Here is a 15,945-nt window from a genome sequence, read left to right as displayed (position 1 = left end):
GTGGGATACTTATTTTATCTTTAATCATGATTTGTATCTATTTTATTACTTTTAGTAGCACTTTTTTTTAAAATTATAAAATAGTCTCTCAATTAATTTATTAAAACATCATCTCTTAGAAGACCCTTCTGTACATGTTATCTGTAATTAAACTAATACAGTTTGGTATTAGTATATGAGTATTACGATTAAACTAATATCCATGATTAAGATTAGTCCATTATACAAAATATATCAGTTGGCACAATTTACGAGTACAAAATTAGAGTGAGCTGGAATAAGGGCATCAACAATAGAGGTTTGTCAACAAAGGTTTGTGTACTCTGTTGTTGGAGATGGGGTTTGAGGTTCATCCATAGGAATGGTTACACATTTGTATACGGGTTTGTTGATTGACATGGCAAGTGGTCCCCTAAAAGTTAGTATATTTTTATTCTCCAACAATATATATATATATATATATATAAGGGGAAAAAATGGGTAATTTTATGTGGGTCCTATGATATGAACCTTGAAAAGGTTTGTCTATTGCTATATATGGGTTTGTTATTGAAGAGGTTTGTTAAATTGATGATGTGTCATCTGACAAACCTCTTTAGAGGTTCATCTATTGTGGATGCCCTAAGTATACAAGTTCTAGTTTATTTTGTTTAGACAAACTTGATTTAATTTGTTATAGGCGACAGGGTTATTAAATTGGTTAGGGTTGGTGGTACTTGGGAGTGAGACGCGAGACCGCGAGGATGTGGTGGTAATTGGTAAAACCCTAAATGCACAAAACAAAACAAAACAAAACCCTGGAGTGAGAGAGTTAATAGGGCAAACATCAAAACACAGAAACCAGAAGAAGAAGAAGAATGGGTTTTGAATTCAAATTCGAGGTACCAAGTGACGAAGAGCCGGAAGTTGAGGAGGAGTTAAACTCTGATGGAGAAGTATTAGAAGTAGAAGAAGGAGAAGTCGGCGTGCCGGCGTGGGACTTCGGCGCTTATGCCGGCGTTGTTGCCGAAGAGCACGCCCAACACAACACCACCTCCGTCGACGATAAAATCTCCAGAATACGCAGCCGCCTCAAACTCAACCCTAATAATCACGACCAACCTGAACCTGAACCTGAAACTGAGAGACAGGATAATTACATGGCGGACGATGACGATGACGATGACGAAGATGAGGAGGAAGATGAAGATGAAGATGAAGATGAAGATGACGGGAATGATAAAATAAGGAAGAAGACGTCATTCTTCTCTCCGTCGGAAGGTGTTTCGTTTCACGCCAGATCCTTTATGGCTCTAAACCTCTCAAGGCCCTTACTCAGAGCCTGTGATGCTTTGGGTTATTCTAAGCCTACGCCTATCCAGGTACCTAACCTTCCCTCCCTATCTATTCATTCATTCTCATTTTCCGTTTATTAATTAATTAATTATTGTGTTTATCTGTAGGCAGCTTGTATACCCCTGGCCATGGCCGGCCGTGATATTTGTGCCAGTGCTATTACTGGTTCTGGCAAGGTACTCTCTCTCTCTCTCTCTTCTCTTATTTTATTTCACATTCCGTCTTCTTCATTCCCGTGTTTTTGTCCCCTCTGTAGACCGCTGCCTTTACCTTGCCTACCCTCGAGAGATTGCTTTACCGTCCTAAGCGTCTTCCCGCTATTAGGGTCCTTATTCTTACTCCTACCAGGGAGCTTGCTAGTCAGTATGTTTCCCCCTTCTCTTTTTTGTAATCTCCCTTTTTTCTTCCTTCCATTTCTCTCACTCTAATCTCCCTTCTTGCTTTCTCAGGATCCACGGTATGATCCAAAATCTTGCGCAGTTTACTGATATACGATGCTGTTTAATTGTTGGTGGACTCTTAAGTAAGGTTAGTTCCCCCCTATTCGCATTGCTACACTTAATGCTCTTTCCAATTACAGTTACCCTTTTTCTTGTGATAAATACGCGATTAACTCTCGTTCGCACTTACTATTCTCAATCTCTCAACGTCTCATTCTATATCCTAATCATTGTGCCACCACTATTTTTATAACTATCTCGTATATGTCCCCCCCCCCCCCCCCCCCCTTTTGAAACCTTCAGGTTTAAAGCACACGACATTTGTGTTCTTGTTCTCAGATATGCGTTTTGCCTTTCTAGTTGTCTTTATTTGTGGTTTTCGTTCCCATCTTTTGGGATTTTAACAACTGGCTCCTTGATTCCATTAATTAATAATGCGCTTTCTGTGGCCAGCTTTAATGCTTTTTATGTCATTTTATCCACTTGCCTCTCATTTCTGCCATACCTATTGATAAGTCAAGACTTCAAATTGATTACTTCCACGGATAACCTTTCAAATCTAATAATGGTTTCACAATGAACATAGGTTCAAGAGGCAGCACTAAGGTCAATGCCGGATATAGTTGTGGCTACTCCAGGTCGGATGATTGATCATTTACGAAATTCAATGTCAGTGGATTTGGATGATCTCGCAGTTTTGATTCTAGACGAGGCTGATCGACTCTTAGAGTTTGGTTTTAGTGCTGAGATCCAAGAACTTGTTCGCATGTGTCCAAAGGGTAGACAGACAATGTTATTCTCTGCCACAATGACTGAAAAGGTTGATGAGCTCGTCAAACTGTCCCTAACTAAACCGTTACGCCTGTCTGCTGATCCATCTGCTAAACGACCTGAAGGTCTAATAGAGGAGGTGGTTCGAATAAGGAGAGCCCGTGAAGCACATCAGGAGGCAGTACTTCTTGCATTGTGTTCAAAAACATTCACTTCCAAAGTGATCATATTTAGTGGAACAAAGAAAGCTGCTCATAGGTTGAAAATTTTATTTGGATTAGTGGGCTACAAAGCAGCAGAGTTCCATGGAAATCTTACTCAAGCACAACGCCTGGACTCTCTTGAACTTTTTAGAAAACAGCAAGTGGACTTTTTAATTACGACAGATGTATCTTCTAGGGGGCTTGATATTGTCGGGGTCCAGACGGTTATTAACTTTGTATGTCCTCGTGATTTGACAAATTACTTGCATCGAGTTGGTCGTACAGCAAGAGCCGGTAGGGAAGGGTGCGCTGTTACCTTTATCACTGATAAAGACCGTTCTCTTCTAAAAGCCATTGCCAAGAAGGCTGGTTCTACGCTGAAGAGTAGAACTGTTGCTGAACAGTCAATTAATAAGTGGGTACAAATGATTGAGCAAATGGAAGATCAGGTAACTGCTGTTATGCAGGAAGAGAGAGAAGAGATGGCTTTGAGGAAAGCTGAGATGGAAGCAGCAAAGGTATGTTTATGCGCCACTCCACCCCTCCTTTCTGTGTTAATGTCGAATTTGTCAGTTCAGGAATTGCTATTTTTAGTCAATGCTTCTTTAAATTTAGCATGAGTTGCTACATCTGCTTATCACTGGGCTCTGGTCAATATAGTTGGATAGATGGTTATTGGAATTCATCTTTTATGGCAAACCATTACTTTTTTCATGCCTGTTGCATTATTGGCACCTAACGAGAGCGATGTTTTGGATACTTTGAACTCTACTATATGCGCCTTTGTACTGTGATCAACTGTCATTCGATGCAATTCCTTTCATTGAAAGGCGATGAGGTATTGTTGTTTTAAACTTTTAATGCTTTAGATAGTTTTAACTTTGATCCATACGTTGACTCAGATTTGCTGCCAACTGTCATTATCTGTCAATGTGTGATGTAGAAGTTCATTTATACAAGAAGATAGGAGGGCTCACCAACTGATTTTTTTGGGTCAAAAACTACCCAACATTTACTTCATTTCCAAAAACACTACCTAATACTCCCTCCAATTTCATTTATTGTTCCCCTTTCTTTTTGGCATAAGAAATAAGGGAATCAATTTGGACTACATAATACACATGACCCCACATCAAATTGATTTTTGACCACACAAAGTTGTCCAAAAAAGGAAATAGGGAACAATAAGAAAAATGGATTTTGGGAAAACTAAAGTCAGCTAATGAAAATAAGAAATGAATGCTAACTGCTAAGAAAAATTTAAATAAATTAGAGGGGGGGAAGAAGAAAAGAATGAAGGTGGAGATCAAACTCAAATATAGAAAAATAAAATAAAAATATAAATTGTTAGGAAATGAGGTAAATTAAATAAAAATGAATTTAAAAAAAAAGTTGAGATTTGGTAGTTTTCGGACAAATTTGTTCAAAAGTAATTATTCCGGCCAGTCAACGTCGGAATGTTGACCAAATTACCTGGAAATCAGCAATTAGTAGTGTTTGCCAAATTTTTTTTGTAAAGTAAGGTAGTAAATGCCAAAAGAAACATAATGTAAGGTAGTTTTTGAGAAAAGAAAAAAAAACCATTTTTTTTATTGATTTTGCTTATGTTAGCTCTCCCTGATTCGTGTTCTCTGCGTACAATTTTAGTTCATGTTGTGTGTTCTAGGGAGTTCCCAATCACAATTTTCTTCCACTCATATTCCGAGTTATTTATTATTGTTACTATTTTTTTTTCTAGTAGGAGATGTTGTGATGGTATCCTAAAATATTTGTATTCTTTGTTCCCTTTTTTCCTTTGAAAGGCGGAAAATATGATTGAACACAAGGATGAGATTTTTTCACGGCCTAAAAAGACATGGTTCATGACAGAGAAGGCAAAGAAATTGATGGCTAAGGCAGTGAAGGTACACACATTTAGAACTTCTCGTTTATTTTTTTACGTCAATTGATGGCGGCAATGACAATATCTGAAGTCTAAATTACTTCGTATAATTTATGGTTTTTTTTGGAGAATGGTGAAATTTTATTAACTTCTGATGATGCATTTCCCCTTTTCCTCTGTAAGTTGTGTTCCTCTAATTTAATCAACCCAGCAGTACTTGTAGCAAGAGGTAAAGTAAGAAAGAAAGGAATGTTCATCTCCGTGTTCAATTTCTAGCAGTATTGCCTCTAAATCATTATGGCTAGAAAGTAAAATGGCTGACAAGTAGATCCTTATTTGACTGATGTACTAACGGGAATATGCTATCATTAGTCAGTAGGAAAATTAACTACTTAAACAAGGGCTTAAGAAAATGTATTAGGTGGTCTGGAAAGCTTGCAATCCTGGCCAATGATATTGGTTAAGGGAAACTGTTTGGTTGATTGCATCAAGTTGCGAAGCCAAACTAGGATGATTTGTATTTTCAGGTAGTGTGGTGTTTGTTTAGTACCTAATCAAAAGCACACTGGTTGATTTACCCCTCACCCTCCAAAGACGTCTCCTCTCTGCAACAGGAAATGATGAGTCAAATCTATTTGATCTTCCTTATGAAAATGTTTGCTTTTTATGTTTCAGTTTCATTTGTTTTGTTGGTGATATCCACCCACTTTTAATTTGATAGGGATCCTTAGAAAAAGAACCCTCCAGTAAGGAGGTTGTCAGTGCTGAACAAGCGGAGGACCTGAAGTTGAAAGAAAAGAGGAAGCGAGAGCGTGAGGTGCCTTTTTGTTGTATCCCATTTGTGTAATTTAGTATGGACATGTTTTTTTTTTACGTATTAGTGATTGATAGACAGCATGTCTGTCCTTTATTAACTTGGTACAGAAAAAGCTACCTCGTAAGAAGCGTAGAAAGCTGGAGGCACAGAGGGAGATGCTGGAAGATGAACATGATTCTGACGACTCCGAAGAGGTAATATTGGTGTATTTGACTTGGACATGTATTCCAATGCGGCTGTTCGTGTTAGTTTAAAACTGGATTATTTCCTGGCACTTTTGTTGCTCATTTATGTATATTGCAAGAGCTTATTTACTAAATGGGATATTCATTTAGATAACTTCTGACTGCTATGACCAATGCTGGTGGGGCTGGATTGTGGCCCCCAGGATAGTATGAATACTTATTCTGCGGGTTTATGCTACTGATTAAATCATTGACTAACTAGGGCTATAAAGACAATATTTGCAAAGAGGTCGGGGTTTTTTTAACACACAACATGCGTGCTTTTGATGTTGACTAAGTTGTTCTTCTATTTTACATTTTTACTCTCTAACCCGACTTTTTTACATTTATTCCCCCTAATACAATTTCTTACATTCCCTACCAATGCACCAGCTTCTCATGCCTATTGGTGAATGCTTTTGGGCCTTTGGCTCATCCGCTGAGTACTCTTCACGGAGCTTTTTTTTCTGTATAAGCCTGATCTAATAGACTAATACCATTCTCATCAACAATAATGCAGGATAATAAAAAGGTTAAAAAAGTTAAAAGTGGAATACCACTCGTTGATGTTGCCTACCGCCGAGCAAAAGCCATCAAGTCTGAGATGAAAGGACAAGATGTTGGCAAGAGGGTTAAGAAGGAGAGTAACCACGTAAAGCAACCTCAATCAAGAACAGATGAGATGCAGGATCTCTTCCAGACTGACATTAGTGACCGCCGTCAGAAGAACCTTCAACGAGCTGGGAAGAAGTCCAACAATTCATTCAAGAGCAAATCCAGGTATGCGTGTGTTGTCATGTTGAAAATTCATGTTATTGGGGGCAGGGTACTAAGTGCTTCATCTTCATCTTGGCCTTGCCACTGCTATCTTTTCTTTGGGTCACATCAGTTGTATTGCAGGTCAATCATCAGTTTTTGAATTCCTTTGATCCAAATTATTAGCCCTGCTTTTATATTTTGGTCTTAATTGACCTATTACTCACACTTCATTGATTTGCTGTTGTTTTCATGTCTCATGAGGGCAATCTTCAATAACGTGGAATTAAAGTTATTATATTTTACTCCTTCCTTGATTAACCAACTTTATTTTCTTTCTCGAGTCATTCAATTTTGTTGTGTGACTCATGAGCCTCATTGAGATGATGAATTTTTCTGTCGATATGTATATATAATATATCTGGTGTGATGCGATTTGCACTCAGGTACAAGCGGAGGAAGTAAGCATGCAGTTGGCATTACCTTGACCAATTCACAGTGCAACAACAATTGGGTCGAGTCAAGCTGCTTCTGACCGTGATCACTCAACTTATGCTCGCTCTATCCTGACTCAGTTTTGCATGGGCTTGTCAGCTCGCCAAACACGTCTGCCAATATTCTACTCTTTATTGCTTTTACTGTTCTGCTCAACACTCTTTTAAGGAGTGCTTCACAGTTATTACATGTACTCTACTGGCTTCCAACTCTGCTTCGAGGACTATACTATTGTTTCAACACAATGAGAAGTATATTACTTGTCAATGGAGAGGATCCATTTTCTATTACTTGTATCACCAATCCCCGCAGCCCAAGTTTTGAAACGTAAGAACATGAGAACCAATGATAAAATATGAACTTCGAATGATTCTCTAGGCAGGAAACGGCTACTAGTACAAACCCTACAAGGAATTTAGCCCCAACTAGGTACAAAATCCATACGTTACTTTAATATGATTATTTGATTTTCAGTTGACGCTGGTTTCGTGTACCGGCACCCTCAAATAGCCATTGTTCCGCAAAATATGCTTGGCCACTTACCTCTGGAGCAGTCCGTTCGATTTCTAGACATTTTTGTACTAGAATCTCTAAAAATTGTATATTATACACTTTAATTTGAACCGTTCGGGTGGTCGTACTAGACCATGTTTTTTTTTTCTCCAGGTTTCTACCATGTGTCCCGGGTCGTTTTAGGAGTATCGGTATCCAGTTACAGCTCCAAATAACAAGTATTAATCCAATTAAGATTATCCAAGTTTCGCCTGAGGTAAATGACCGACATTTGGGGATGCCGGTATGCGATAAACTAGCATTCGTCGAACCACGGATAATCGTGAAAAATGAATTAATACTCGTTATTTGAAGCTGAAATCGAATAGTTTACTCCTGTAATTACCCCGGGCATGTGGTTGAAAAACCGGGAGAAAAAAAAACGTGGTCCGGTACGACCTCCCGAACGGGTTAAAATGAAGTTGATAATACACGATTTTCGAGATTACAGGGTCACGGAACAAAATTCTCTGGAAAACACACAGAAGGTTCCTTGGATCATGTAAAGGGGGCACATAATATTTTCAGAGCAACGACGGAAATTTGGGGGTTCCGGTATGCGATAAACCAGCATTTGTCGAACCTCGGATAATAGTGAAAAATGAATTAATACTCGTTATTTGGGGCTGAAATCGAATAGGTTTACTCCTGCAATGACTCCGGACACGTGGTTGGAAAACCGGGAGAAAAAGAAGCGTTATCCGATACGACCTCCTGAGTGGCTCAAAATGAAGTGTATTACAAAGTTTTCGAGATTCCAGGGTCCCGAACAATATTCTCCGGAAATCATACAGAAGGTTCCGTGGATCAGGTAAAGCCGCCACGCAAAATTTGAAGAACAACGGCGGACATTTAGGGGTGCCGATATGCGATAAACCAGCATTCGTCGAACCTCGGATAATCGTGAAAAATGAATTAATACTCGTTATTTGGGGATGAAGTCGAATAGGTTTATTCCTGCAATGACTTCGGACACGTGGTTGAACCAATGTTGTCAGGATCGGGATTCTACTTTGGATCGATGGGGAGGGTAGGATCGAATCGGTAGAATCGGATCGTAGAATCGCAAGATTCTACAAACTCACTAAATATAATTTTTTATTTGGTAAAAACATATAATTGAAAATCAAAACACTTATTTATTAATATTTATTCATAAAATATTGGTAATTAATGATTTTAGTATCATTGTATGAACTTACACGAAATTTGGGTTTTACGGTGTCATTATATAAAAATATATATTATTTTTTTTTTAATTATGGAATCGGGTCGTAGGATCGTAAAATCGTAGGATCGTATCATGATCCCATCTCTAGAAATTTTCAAATTAATAGGATCGTAAGATTCTACAACTATGATAGAATCGTAGGATCCAGGATCGGTCAAGCATTTTTGGATCGTAAAATCGTAGAATCGTTGGATCGAATCGCGATTCTGACAACAATGGGTTGAACAACCGGGAGAAAAGAAACGTGGTTCAGTTCGACCTCCCGAACGACTGGAAATTAAGTGTATAATACACGGTTTTCAAGATTCTAGTGTTTCGGAACAAATTCTCCGGAAATCACATGTAAGGTTCCTTGGATAAGGTAAAGCGGCCACACAAAATTAGTTTAGCAACGACGGACATTTGGGGGTGCCGGTATGCGATTAACCAACATTCATCGACCCTCGGATAATTGTGAAAAATTAATTAATAATCGTTATTTGAGGCTTAAATCGAATAGGTTTACTCCTGCGATGACTTCTTACACGTGGTTATACAACAGGGAGAAAAAGAAATGTAGTCCAATTCGACCTCCCGAATGACTGAAATTGAAGTGTATAATACACGGTTTTTAAGATTCCAGGGTCCCGGAACAAAATTTCCCGAAAATCACACAGACAGTTACTTGGATCGGGTAAAATGGCCACACAAAAATTGAGGAACAACAGAGGACATTTGTGGGTACCGGTATGCGATAAATCACCATTCGTCGAACCTCGGATAATCGTGAAAAATGAATTAATACTCGTTAGTTGGGGCTGAAATCGAATAGGTGTACTCCTACAATGATTTCAAACACGTGGTTGAACAAGCGGGAGGAAAATAAACGTGGTCCAGTTCGACCTTCCGGACGACTGAAATTGAAGTGTAAAAATACACGGTTTTCAAGATTCAGGGTCCCGGAAAAAAATTCTCCCCAAACCACACAGAAGGTTCCTTGGATGAGGTAAAGCGGCCACACAAAATTTGTGAAGCAACGACGGACATTTGGAGGTGCCGGTATGCGATAAAACAACTTTCATTGGACCTCGGATAATCGTGAAATTAATTAACAATCATTATTTGACGGTGAAATCGAATAGGTTTACTCCTGCAATGACCCCGGACTCGTGTTTGAAAAACAAGGAGAAAAAGAAACGTGGTCCATTTCTACCTCCTGAACGACTGAAATTTAATAGTATAATACACGGTATTCAAGATTCCAGGGTCTCGGAAAAAAATTCTCCAGAAATCACACAGAAGGTTCCTTGGATCAGGTAAAGCGGCCACATAAAATTTGAGGAGCAACAATGGACATTTGGGGTGCCAGTATGCGATAAACAAGCATTCGTCAAACCTCGGAAAATCGTGAAAAATGAATTAATACTCGTAATTTAGGGCTGAAATCGAATAGGTTTACTCCTTCAATGATTTCTGACAGTGGTTGAACAACCGGGAGAAAAAGATATGTGGTCCAGTTCGACCTTCCGAACGACTGAAATTGAAGTGTATAATTCACGTATTTTAAGATTCCAGAGTCTCGGAACAAAATTTCTCGGAAATCACACAGACGGTTACTTGGATCGGGTAAGCTGAAATCGAACAGGTTGATTCCTGAAATCAAACAGGTTGATTCCTGAAATGAGCTCGGACACGTGATTAAAAAGCAGGGAGAAAAAGAAACAAGGTCCGGTACGACCTTCCGAACGGCTGAAATTGAAGTGTATAATACACGGGTTTTCGGGATTCCGGGGTCCCGGAACAAAATTCTCCGGAAATCACATAGAAAGTTCCTCGGGTCAGATAAAGCGGCCACACAAAGTTTGAGCACCAACGGAAAATATTTGGGGGTGCCGGTGCGCCACAAACCAGCATTCGCCGAAATTCGGATTATCGTGAAAAATGTGTTAAAGCTCGTTATTTGAGGTTGAAATCGAACAGGTTGATTCCTGAAATGAGCTCGGACGCGTGATTGAAAAACAGGGAGAAAAAGAAACAGGGTCCAGTACGATCTTCCGGAACGGCTAAAATTGAAATGTAATACACGGTTTTTCGGGATTCCGAGGTCCCGGAACAAAATTCTCCGGAAATCACATAGAAAGTTCCTCGGGCCATATAAAGCGGTCACGCAAAGTTTGAGCACCAACGGAAGATATTTGGGGGTGCCGGTGTGCCACAAACCAGCATTCGCCGAAACTCGGATTATCGTGAAAAATGTGTCAAAGCTCGTTATTTGAGGCTGACATCGAACAGGTTGACTCCTGAAATCGAACAGGTTGATTCCTGAAATGAGTTCGGACGCGTGATTGAAAACCAGAGAGAAAAAGAAACAGTGGTCCGTACGACCTTCGAACGAACATTTGAAATTGAAGTGTATAATACACGGTTTTTCGGGATTCAGGGGTCCGGAACAAAATTCTCGAAAATCACATAGAAAGTTCCTCGAGTCGATAAAGCGGCCACGGAAAGTTTGAGCACCAACGGAAGACATTTGGGGTGCCGGTGTGCCACAAACCAAAGATTCGTAGAAATTCGGATTATCGTGAAAAATGTGTTAAAGCTTGTTATTTGAGGTGAAATCGAACAAGGTTGATTCTGAAATTGAACAAGGTTGATTCTGAAATGAGCTCGGACGCGTGATTGAAAAACAGAGAGAAAAAGAAACAGGTCGGTGACGACCTTCCGAACGGTGAAATTGAAGTGTATAATACACGGTTTTTCGGGATTCGGGGTCCCGGAACAAAATTCTCCGGAAATCACATAGAAAGTTCCTCGGGTCGATAAAGCGGTCACGCAAAGTTTGAGCACCAACGGAAGACATTGGGGGTGCCGGTGTGCCACAAACCAAAGATTCGCCAAAAACTCGGGTTATCGTGAAAAATGTGTTAAAGCTCGTTATTTGATTTGAAATCGAAGGTTGATTCTGAAATCGAACAGGTTAATTCTGAAATCGAACAGGTTGATTCTGAAATGAGCTCGGACGCGTGATTGAAAAACAGGGAGAAAAAGAAACAGTGGTCCCATTGACGACCTTCCGAACTATTTGAAATTGAAGTTTATAATACACGGTTTTCGAGATTAGGGGTCCCGGAACAAAATTCTCCGGAAATCACATAGAAAGTTCCCGGGTCAGATAAAGCGGCCACGCAAAGTTTGAGCATCAACGGAAGACATTTAGGGGTGCCGGTGTGCCATAAACCAGCATTCGGCGAAACTCGGATTATCGTGAAAAATGAGTTAAAGCTCGTTATTTGAGGCTGAAATCAAACTGATTGATTCCTGAAATGAGCTCGGACTCGTGATTGAAAAACAAGGAGAAAAAGAAACAGGGTCCGGTACGACTTTCCGAGCGGCTGAAATTGAAATGTATAATACACGGTTTTTCGGGATTCCGAGGTCCCGGAACAAAATTCTCCGGAAATCACATAGAAAGTTCCTCGGGTCAGACAAAACGGCCACGCAAAGTTTGAGCACCAACGGAAGACATTTGGGGGTACCGGTGTGGCACAAACCAGCATTCGTCGAAACTCGGATTATCGTGAAAAATGTGTTAAAGCTCGTTATTTGAGGATGAAATCAAACTGATTGATTCCTGAAATGAGCTCGGACTCGTGATTGAAAAACAGGGAGAAAAAGAAACAGGGTCCGGTACGACTTTCCGAGCGGCTGAAATCGAAATGTATAATACACGGTTTTTCGGGATTTCGGGGTCCCGGAACAAAATTCTCCGGAAATCACATAGAAAGTTCCTCGGGTCAGACAAAACGGCCACGCAAAGTTTGAGCACCAACGGAAGACATTTGGGGGTACCGGTGTGGCACAAACCAGCATTCGTCGAAACTCGGATTATCGTGAAAAATGTGTTAAAGCTCGTTATTTGAGGATGAAATCGAACAAGTTGATTCCTGAAATCGAATAGGTTGATTCCTGAAATGAGCTCGGACGCGTGATTGAAAAAAAGGGAGAAAAAGAAACAGGGTCCGGTATGACCTCCGAACGGCTGAAATTGAAGTGTATAATACACGGTTTTTCGGGATCCCGGGGTCCCGGAACAAATTCTCCTGAAATTACATAGAAAGTTTCTCGGGTCAGATAAAGCGGCCTCTCAAAGTTTGAGCACCAACGAAAGACATTTGGGGGTGCCGGTGTGCCACAAACCAGCATTCGCCGAAACTCGGATTATCGTGAAAAATGTGTTAAAGCTCGTTATTTGAGGCTGAAATCGAACAGGTTGATTCCTGAAATGTGCTCGAACGCGTGATTGAAAAACAGGGAGAAAATAAAACAGGGTCCGATACGACCTTCTGAACGGCTGAAATTGAAATGTAAAATACACGACTTTTCGGGATTCCGGGGTCCCGGAACAAAATTCTCCGGAAATCACATAGAAAGTTCCTCGGGTCAGATAAAGCGGCCACGCAAAGTTTGAGCACCAATGGATACATTTGGGGGTGCCGGTGTGCCACAAACCAGCATTCGCCGAAACTCGGATTATCGTGAAAAATGTGTTAAAGCTCGTTATTTGAGGATGAAATCGAACAGGTTGATTTCTGAAGTCGAACAGGTTGATTCCTGAGATGAACTCGGACGCGTGATTGAAAAACAGGAAGAAAAAGAAACAGGGTCCGGTACAACCTTCCGAACGGCTGAAATTGAAGTGTATAAGACACAGTTTTTCGTGATTCCAGGGTCCCGGAACAAAATTCTCCAGAAATCACATAGAAAGTTCCTCGGGTCAGATAAAGCGGCCAAGCAAAGTTTGAGCACCAACGGAAGACATTTGGGGGTGCCGGTGTGCCACAAACCAGCATTCGCCGAAACTCGGATTATCGTGAAAAATGTGTTAAAGCTCGTTATTTGAGGCTGAAATCGAACAGGTTGATTACTGAAATCGAACAGGTTGATTCCTGAAATCGAACTGGTTGATTCCTGAAATGAGCTCGGACGCGTGATTGAAAAACAGGGAGAAAAAGAAACAGGGTCCGGTATGACCTTTCGAACGGCTGAAATTGAAGTGTATAATACACGGTTTTTCGGGATTCCGGGGTCCCGGAACAAAATTCTCCGGAAATCACATAGAAAGTTCCTCGGGTCAGATAAAGAGGCCACGCAAAGTTTGAGCACCAACGGAAGACATTTGGGGGTGCCGGTGTGCCACAAACCAGCATTCGCCGAAATTCAGATTATCGTGAAAAATGTGTTAAAGGTTGTTATTTGAGGCTGAAATCGAAAATGTTGATTCCTGAAATCGAACAGGTTGATTCCTGAAATGAGCTCGGACGTGTGCTTGAAAAACAAGAAGAAAAAGAAACAGGGTCCGGTAAAACCTTCCGAACGGCTGAAATTGACGTGTATATAATACACGGTTTTTCGGGATTCCGGGGTCCCGGAACAAAATTCTCCGGAAATCACATAGAAAGTTCCTCGGGTCAGATAAAGCGGCCACGCAATGTTTGAGCACCATTGGAATACATTTGGGGGTGCCGGTGTGCCACAAACCAGCATTCGCCGAAACACGGATTATCGTGAAAAATGTGTTAAAGCTCGTTATTTGAGTCTGAAATCGAATAGGTTAATTCCTCAAATTGAATAGGTTGATTCCTGAGATGAGCTCGGACGCATGATTGAAAAACAGGGAGAAAAAGAAACAGGACCCGGTACGACCTTTCGAACGGCGGAAATTGAAGTGTATAATACACAGTTTTTCGGGATTCCGGGGTCCCGGAACAAAATTCTCTGGTAATCACATAGAAATTTCCTCGGGTCAGATAAAGTAGCCACGCAAAGTTTAAGCACCAACGGAAGACATTTAGGGGTGCCGGTGTGCCACAAACCAGCATTCGTCGAAACTCGGATTATCGTGAAAATTGTGTTAAAGCTCGTTATTTGAGGCTGAAATCAAACTGATTGATTCCTGAAATGAGCTCGGACTCGTGATTGAAAAACAGGGAGAAAAAGAAACAAGGTCCGGTACGACTTTCCGAGCAGCTGAAATTGAAGTGTATAATACACGGTTTTTCGGGATTCCGGGGTCCCGGAACAAAATTCTCCGGAAATCACATAGAAAGTTCCTCGGGTCAGACAAAACGGCCAATTAAAGTTTGAGCACCAACGGAAGACATTTGGGGGTACCGGTGTGGCACAAACCAGCATTCGCCGAAACTCGGATTATCGTGAAAAATGTGTTAAAGCTCGTTATTTGAGGATGAAATCGAACAAGTTGATTCCTGAAATCGAATAGGTTGATTCCTGAAATGAGCTCGGACGCGTGATTGAAAAAAAGGGAGAAAAAGAAACAGGGTCCGGTATGACCTTCCGAACGGCTGAAATTGAAGTGTATAATACACGGTTTTTCGGGATCCCGGGGTCCCGGAACAATATTCTCCGGAAATCACATAGAAAGTTCCTCGGGTCAGATAAAGCGGCCACGCAAAGTTTGAGCACCAATGGATACATTTGGGGGTGCCGGTGTGCCACAAACCAGCATTCGCCGAAACTCGGATTATCGTGAAAAATGTGTTAAATCTCGTTATTTGAGGATGAAATCGAACAGGTTGATTTCTGAAGTCGAACAGGTTGATTCCTGAGATGAGCTCGGACGCGTGATTGAAAAACAGGAAGAAAAAGAAACAGGGTCCGGTACGACCTTCCGAACGGCTGAAATTGAAGTGTATAATACACGGTTTTTCAGGATTCCGGGGTCCCGGAATAAAATTCTCCGGAAATTACATAGAAAGTTTCTTGGGTCAGATAAAGCGGCCTCTCAAAGTTTGAGCACCAACGAAAGACATTTGGGGGTGCCGGTGTGCCACAAACCAGCATTCGCCGAAACTCGGATTATCGTGAAAAATGTGTTAAAGCTCGTTATTTGAGGATGAAATCGAACAGGTTGATTTCTGAAATGAGCTCGAACGCGTGATTGAAAAACAGGGAGAAAATAAAACAGGGTCCGATACGACCTTCTGAACGGCTGAAATTGAAATGTAAAATACACGACTTTTTGGGATTCCGGGGTCCCGGAACAAAATTCTCCGGAAATCACATAGAAAGTTCCTCGGGTCAGATAAAGCGTCCAAGCAAATTTTGAGCACCAACGGAAGACATTTGGGAGTGCCGGTGTGCCACAAACCAGCATTCGCCGAAACTCGGATTATCGTGAAAAATGTGTTAAAGCTCGTTATTTGAGGCTGAAATCGAACAGGTTGATTCCTGAAATCGAAC

General features: G+C 40.8%; 1 protein-coding gene across 1 annotated transcript; it reads left to right on the top strand.

Annotated features, from left to right (window-relative positions):
- Positions 1 to 640: 640 nt before the first annotated feature.
- Positions 641 to 7,210, top strand: LOC141604571 (DEAD-box ATP-dependent RNA helicase 28). Its single transcript, XM_074422978.1, has 10 exons — positions 641 to 1,361; positions 1,443 to 1,511; positions 1,592 to 1,698; positions 1,785 to 1,863; positions 2,362 to 3,267; positions 4,552 to 4,653; positions 5,353 to 5,448; positions 5,556 to 5,642; positions 6,193 to 6,452; positions 6,875 to 7,210. Exons 1-10 carry the CDS (start codon positions 858 to 860, stop codon positions 6,891 to 6,893), a joined length of 2,229 nt encoding a protein of 742 aa, XP_074279079.1. The 5' UTR covers positions 641 to 857; the 3' UTR covers positions 6,894 to 7,210.
- Positions 7,211 to 15,945: the final 8,735 nt, after the last annotated feature.

This window comes from Silene latifolia, chromosome 10, assembly GCF_048544455.1.
Source record: "Silene latifolia isolate original U9 population chromosome 10, ASM4854445v1, whole genome shotgun sequence".
Classification (NCBI taxonomy): domain Eukaryota; kingdom Viridiplantae; phylum Streptophyta; class Magnoliopsida; order Caryophyllales; family Caryophyllaceae; genus Silene; species Silene latifolia.
The sequence above is the reverse complement of the archived record's forward strand: the minus strand, read 5'-3'. Positions and strand labels throughout refer to the sequence as shown.

Bases quoted from the DNA above. Each gene is read 5' to 3' on its own strand.
- LOC141604571 (XM_074422978.1), top strand. From the start codon at position 858: ATGGGTTTTGAATTCAAATTCGAGGTACCAAGTGACGAAGAGCCGGAA. The intron at 1,512-1,591 runs GTACTCTCTCTC...TCCCCTCTGTAG, and splicing joins CTATTACTGGTTCTGGCAAG to ACCGCTGCCTTTACCTTGCC. The intron at 4,654-5,352 runs GTACACACATTT...TTAATTTGATAG, and splicing joins TGATGGCTAAGGCAGTGAAG to GGATCCTTAGAAAAAGAACC.